Here is a 7,011-nt window from a genome sequence, read left to right as displayed (position 1 = left end):
GCGGAGATAGTCGGGCAGACAGAGGATGTGGCCGCCCGCTGGACGCTGCAGGCTGTGGGCACGAGACCCCAAGGTCAGGGCGGCGGTGGGGACGAGACACGGAGCCCCGGGGGCCCCCGCGAGGCGGACATGCAGCACGCGGCTGATTTGGGATGACTGCCTGAAAGGTCCTACTGGACCCCCAAATCGGGGCCCCCGAACCCCAAAGGTAGGCACTGTCCCTCTCAGGGGCAAAAGGTCAACGCCAGGCTCTGGACTCAGGATAGGAGGGACAAGTGACAGCCAGCGTGGGAGCCAGGCACCGGCCAGCCCTATCCCCCCATCCCCCGCCGGCTGCACCCCCAGGGCACAGGCTGCGAGCCCTGGGAGCCCCCACACAAAACCACCAGGCCTGGCAGGTCACCCACGGTGGCGCTGGGGTCAGCAGCTGTCCGGGCTGCGTTCTGGGCACGTGACCAGGACTCGGGGCCACGGAGAGCCAGACTCAGGTACGAGAGACCTCCGGGCAGCGAGGCCCAGCGGGAGGGAGGGGCCGCCGCGCGCACACGGTCGAACGTCCTCCTCCGGGAGGTGGGGCCGGGAGTGAGCGACTGCCCGGAGGAGGAACCAAGAACGTCAGGGAAGCAGACATCACGACAGCGGCGGGTCCGCCCGGGAGGTGGGAACAGGAAGTCGAGGGAGTCTCCCGGAAGGAAACCCATCAGCAAGGAGAGAGCCCCGTCCATGCCAGGTGGGCGCGATGACCCCGAGGGGCAGCTCCCGAACGGGTGACTCCTACACACGTGGGCGTCCCGAACACAGGGGACAGGACCGGACAGACGCTCCAGAAGAACCGTCAGCCGTGTTTCCTGAGCGAAAAACAGGATCTTCGTGGGAGGTACCGGGGGCGCCAGGCGGGCTCAGTCGCTGGAGCGTGTGACGCCTGATCTCAGGGTCATGAATTCAAGCCCCACGTTGGGTACAGAAATTACTTTAAAAAAGAGAAAGTAAAAAGAACCAGGAAAGTGAAGGGGACAGTGTGCTCTCACTGGACACGACGGTGAGCTCTCAGGACACAGGATCGAACGTCCCTGAACTTATCACACCAATGCTACAACGTGATGTGATGGCTCCACAAAAAGAGAATGAGCTTCACCCTAGAAATTTACACGCAGCCAAACAGTCAAGCATGAAGGCTCATGAAAAGCAAATCACCTTGAGACACAGTGTCTCGAAGGCGCTGCCCTTGATAACCTTTTCCGAGGAAGGTGCTGGAAGACAGGGGAAGAAGATTCATCCAGAAGATACACAGGATGCAGGCAAAAGAAGTCTCCAGAAGGATTCTGAGGCAGCTCTGTGATGACAGCCGTGCCACACTGGTGTAGCCAGGGCAGGAAGGGGCGGGAGGGCGGCTGGACGCCAGAGACGTGCCCACGGTGCCCACGGCCAGGTACTGGGCAGCCCGCGGGGGCTGTGGCTGACCAATCACTAACGGACACACAGAAAACCACACACAAGAACCACGTGACCAGCAGAAGCCCGATGCGGACAGGAGCCCAGTCCCGGGGGCAGCGCCTCCTGGGCCTCGGCAGATTCCAGCACATTCCGAAGCGATCCACACGAAGTCTACTGGAAGGGCAGGGCAGGAATGTGGGCAGACGGCAGTGTCAGAGAGCTGAGTTCCCACCTTTCTTAGGGGAAAATCATCTCTAATGCCAAAAGCATGAAGAAGCAGAAATATAAACCTATTTACCAAGAAAAAGCAAAAGGAACACTTGAGGGGGCTGGGAGTGACCGCCCCCCAGGAGCAGGTCTGAAAAGACGGGAGGGAAAGGGGAAGGTGCGCAAGATTTTTATAGTGTTTTTTATAACAACGAGCCCAAGGCATCAGCAAAGCCAGGACGGAAACGAACCAACCACCAGTATTTGCAAAGCATTTGGGGCAAGGCTGCCTCGCACTGAAAGGAACAGGGGCCAGGGCGGCCACGGCCAGGCCACCGCGCAGGCACTCGGGTGGCGCAGGGCCGGGGGGCGAAGGGAATCCCCAAGCGAGAACGAGGACGCGGGACACGGCAGCGGGAAGCACGAGCGTGTGTGAGCCCCGGTCTGTAGAGAGCGGCCCGCCCGCCCTGCCCCTGCGGGGATGCGGGCCAATCGCTCCGCTGCGAACACGGGCGAGCAAGAGGAGGGAATCGAGCCCTCTCTGCAAACCGCACTGTGAGGAGGGCGGTGCACACGCGTGTTCCGGCTGCCACAGAGCCGCACACATGCTCACTGCTCTGCAGCCTGAGTGTGACCCCAGCTGCGTCAGGACCCGCCAGGCTCCGGGGGAAGGGCTGGTGGTGTGACAGGTGCACACGGGGAATAGCAGATGGGGCAACCGACAGGGACACTGGAAAACAGGCCCCCAGGAAGAGCACCTGCGCACACACAGGACACGCGCACACATTGCACACCCAGGACACGTGCACGCACTACACACACCTGAACACCCAGGACACGTGCACACACTGCACACCCAGGGCACACGCACACACGGCACATGCACACACTGCACACACAGGGCGCACACCCAGGGGACACGCACACACTGCACACACTGCACACACAGGGCACGTGCACGCACTGCATACACTGCACACACCTGCACACCCAGGGCACACGCACACACTGCATACACTGCACACCCAGGGGACACATTGCATACACTGCACACCCAGGACACGTGCACGCACTGCATACACCTGCACACCCAGGGCACACGCACACATGGCACATGTACACACTGCACACACAGAGCGCACACAGTGCACACCCAGGGCACACGCACACACTGCACACCCAGGGCACACACATGTACAGCCTGAGCCCCCCGTGGCACGCACCTGCCTCTCGCAGTATGCCTTCATCAGCTTGCTCAGCGGCGTGTGTCTCTTGATTTTGAACTGCACGACGGAGCCGTCCTGCCCGGCCACTTTCAGGTTGATGTGGTCGTTCTCGGTCTTCACCCCCTCCTGCAAAGACATGCAACGCCGGCTCTCAACGCTGCGTTGGAGCAGCCGCCGTTTCCACACGCACGTCTGGGCGTAACTGCCAGGGCTAAGGCTTTAAACCAACCTAATACTTAAAGTCCTCCGGCCCAGAGTCACTGCTGGGACCGCTTCCTTTTTACACAGAACTCACTTTAACTTGTACTGAAGCATCTGAGTGAAGGAGACACAGTGCAAATCTAAAGAGCTTTCAGATTCTAAATTCAAAGGAAAAAATCTTAATAAACCTGGGGAAAAACCCAAATCCATCTTTTTACAAGATTACTCTTAAAACACCTACTCACAGGTTGTGCGGACTTCTACAGACCGGGAAGACAAAATATAAACAAAGATTCACGACCAAGGAGAACCCTGAGCAGCGGGCCCCCCGGGGGTGCCTGGGTCCCCGAACCATTGCCCAGAGCTGCAGGAGGGCGGGCGCGCCAGGTGCTGTGGGCGCAGGGCCACCTCACTTCTCTGGCACCTTCGGGTAAGAACAGAGTCATTTATTCTGAGCAAGATGATGAAGCTGGCCTGAGTCCTTTCGAAAATCAAGTTTAATGTCAACTGTCACAGTCACACAGCCCCGTCTTTCTCCTGCACATCCCGTGGGGAGATNCCCCGTACCGCCTCCGCCTGCACGGCTGCTCCCCTTCCCTCCCCCAGTGCCCAGGCACATAGACCGCTGGGGACACAGAGGGCTCCGGGCAAGAAGTGGCCCCAGGACGCAGGACGTGGGTGCGGAAGGTGGCCCAGCGGGTGGCCTCCTTCTCTGGAACATGGACTCTGCTGTGGGCAATGGGCAGTACCAGCAGGGTGTCCAGGATGGGACCCCCCCCCCAACCAGGGAGGAAGGATGCATTTGTTGAGCTTTTTTTTTTTTTTTCAAATAAAGCTTTTAGTTCAGAATTTACAGAAAAGGTGCGGAGCCAAGCCCTGGCTGTGCACCCCCCTCCACCTCCCTCCCCGTAGCACCCCACGCCACACCCACCTGTCCCGAGAAGCCAGCACTGGCGCACGTTTCTAGGAACGAAACACGGAGTCTTTCTGGCATTTCCCCAATCTCCCCACTAACGTCCTTTCCTGTTCTGGGACCCGATCCAGGGCACCACATTCATATCCATTTAGAGACAGGACTTCTTTTCAATTTGTTTTGTGTTAAAATACACATAACCTAACATCTACTGTTTAACCACTTAGGTTGGTATGAAATACACCCCTAACATCCTACAACCTTCAACACATCCGTCTCCGGAACCCTCTCCATCCTGTAGGGCTGAAGCTCTGTTCCTGCTAAGCCCTAGCTCCCCTCCCCCCAGCCCCGCCCATCCTTTGTCTCTGATTTTGACTCCCCCAGGGACCCCCTGTAAGTGGATGGCACAGGATCTGTCCTTTCGTGGCCGCCGGATTTCACACGGCATCACGTCCCAGGGTCGGAACGTCCTTAAGGCTAAATACGATTCGCTGTACAGGTGGACGTTTTGCTCATCCATCTGTCCGTGGACCCTGCGGTGATTTCCACACCGTGGCGGTTATGAAGAACGCGGCAGTGAACGTGGCTGAACAAGGATCTCTCCGAGTCCGTTTCAGTGTTTTGGGGCGAACGCCCAGACGTGGGATGGCAGGGTGTGCGGGAATTCTATTTTTGATTTTTTCCGGAACACCCACTCTGTTTCTCCAGTGACCGCCCCATATTACACTCCTGCTATCAGCGTACAGGCGTCCCAGCGGCTGCACAGCCTCACCAGCGGTGCGTGTCTGTTTCCCGGGAGCGGCCACACCATGGGCGTGACGTGTCTCACTGACCCGCATTCCCCTCCTAGCAACAGCCAGCAGACTTCGTGTGCTTACAGGCCATCTGTGGGTCTTCTTTGGAGAAATGTCCATTCAAGAGCTTTGTCCATTTTTGGGTTTTTTTTTTAAACTTTTTAACATTTATTCATTTTTTGAGAGAGAGAGAGTGAGACTGGGGGAGGGGCAGAGAAAGAGAGAGACACAGAATCTGAAGCAGCTCCAGGCTCCGAGCTGCCAGCACAGAGCCCGACACGGGGCTCGAGCCCAGAAGCTGTGAGATCATGACCTGAACCGAAGCCGGACGCTTAACTGAGCCCCCCAGGCGCCCCGCTTTGTCCATAAGGTTCTTTTTCGTTGCTGTTTTTAAGAGTGATATACATATTCTGGATATTAACTGATCATCAGATGATTTGCAAGTATCTTCGCCCACTCTGTAGGCTGCTTCGGACTCTGTGGATGGTGTCTCTTGATGCACACAATTTTTAACTTTCAAATAGTCCAATTTGTCTTTTTTCTTCTGTTGCCTGCGCCTGTGCTGTCACATCCAGGAAGTCGTCGCCAAGTCCAATGTGTCAGAAAGCTTTTGCCCTAGGTCTTCTAAGAGTTTTATTGTTTTAGGTCTTACATTTAGGTCCTTAATCTATTTCCAGTTGCTTTTTTGTATATGGTGTGAGGTAAGAGTCCACCTCACTCTTCTGCACGTGGACAGGGCCTCCTGCCCTCTCCAGGCTCACAGGACACGCCTCGCCTCAGTATAGAAGAAGTTAAAACAGGGGCACCTGGGGGCTCAGTCGGTTGAGCATCCGACTCTTGATTATGGCTCAGGTCATGATCTCACAGTTCATGGGTTCGAGCCCCACGTCGGGCCCTGTGCTGACAGTGCAGAACCTGGGATTCTCTCTCTCCCTCTCTCTCTCTACTCCTCCCTCGCGTGCTCTCAAAATGAATAAATAAACATTTTTCTTTAGAGAAGTAGTTAAAAAAAATTTATTCAATTGAACTGGAACATAGAAGTTGACCACCTAACGGTAAAGTTTAAGCACCCTGAAACAGGAGGGCGGCGGTGCGTACACTTGGGCAAGAGGAAGCCGCTGGAGAACCGTAGAGGCATTTATTTATATTTGCCTTCCCGTAAACAACCCCCCCCCCCAACATACGAAACTGGCATAAAGGCAAAGGCTCCGACCACGTCTGGAACGAGGAGGCTGTCCACAGTGTGACCTTTTCTCAAGTCGCGGCAAGGACAGGGCAAGCTTCCGCAAAGGCCTGGGGGTGCGGGGAGGGCCCCAGCAGGGTCCCCTCAACGCCAACTCTGCCTCCTGTGTGTAGGAGGATGGGCCGGGCTCTCGTCTCCAGGCAGAGGGGGTACAGTCTCCATTACCGGCTGCTATCGGAAGCAGCCTACATGCAAAGCACTCAGCTCATCTCATTTTCCACCTGGGCAAAAAAACAGACCCCGAGAGTGCAGACCAAAATACGAGAGCGTTAACGTAACGTCGGACCTTCCTAAGAACTGACTGCCAAGGCACGAAAGTGAGGGGCGCACATCAGGGAGCCCAAAAAGGATGCCGAGCGCAAAGGCAGAGAGCAGCAACGGGAGGTGGGCGTGCACTCGGGGGACGCGATGGAAANCGCCATCCGGCCGTTCCGACAGCGGGAATGCACGGGGCACCGAGGGGCCCGGGGGCGCCCAGGAAAAGGGGGGGCGCCCAGGACACCGAGGGACCCCGGGGAACCCAGGGAAGGGAGGGCGAGCGCAAGACAGAAGGGCTCCGGGGGCGCACAGGGAAGGGGGGACGTCAGGATACCGAGGGGCCCGAGAAGCACAGGGCAGGGTGATGCCCGGGAAAGGCAGGGGCGAGCGCACATCTAGGGGCCCAGGGGGTCGTCCACAGGCAGGGGACAGTGACCAGGATGGGCACATCATCTTGCAGCCTGAGGAGGGCCTGGCCACCTCCTCGGCGCCCGGGTCCATCGACCCGGACCTTGGCCTGCTAGAGCTTAGCCAGCCAGGCCCAGGCACACCCACTCATTTCTTGAGGGGCCCGCGGTTTTTCAGAGGAAAAGGAAGCAAAAGCCAGTGTGGTGAACCATCTCTGGTGACCACAGGGGACCTGCTGAGTGTGGCCTCAGAAGGCAGCCCCGCTACTGGAGAAGGCAGGGAGCCACGTGTCCAGTTAGAGGAGCCGCAGATGAAGGAAGGAGATCC

General features: G+C 57.7%; 2 protein-coding genes across 2 annotated transcripts in view; both read right to left on the bottom strand.

Annotated features, from left to right (window-relative positions):
• Window positions 1-2,923, bottom strand: part of UBE2G2 (ubiquitin conjugating enzyme E2 G2) — a 38,837-nt gene extending 35,914 nt beyond the window's left edge. Inside the window, exon 1 of the mRNA XM_077755415.1 lies at window positions 2,865-2,923. The gene's annotated coding sequence lies outside the window, so the exon portion shown is untranslated. The remainder of the gene's footprint in view (window positions 1-2,864) is intronic.
• Window positions 1-6,777, bottom strand: part of SUMO3 (small ubiquitin like modifier 3) — a 10,517-nt gene extending 3,740 nt beyond the window's left edge. The window contains exons 1-3 of the mRNA XM_077755360.1: window positions 6,611-6,777; window positions 3,686-3,797; window positions 2,865-2,993 (exon numbers count right to left, since the gene is read on the bottom strand). Coding sequence (XP_077611486.1) covers window positions 2,865-2,993; window positions 3,686-3,797; window positions 6,611-6,777 — 408 coding nt within the window. The remainder of the gene's footprint in view (window positions 1-2,864; window positions 2,994-3,685; window positions 3,798-6,610) is intronic.
• Window positions 6,778-7,011: the final 234 nt, after the last annotated feature.

The sequence above is a fragment of the Crocuta crocuta genome, unplaced genomic scaffold (assembly GCF_008692635.1).
Source record: "Crocuta crocuta isolate KB4526 unplaced genomic scaffold, BGI_CrCroc_1.0 scaffold675, whole genome shotgun sequence".
NCBI lineage: Eukaryota > Metazoa > Chordata > Mammalia > Carnivora > Hyaenidae > Crocuta > Crocuta crocuta.
The sequence above is the reverse complement of the archived record's forward strand: the minus strand, read 5'-3'. Positions and strand labels throughout refer to the sequence as shown.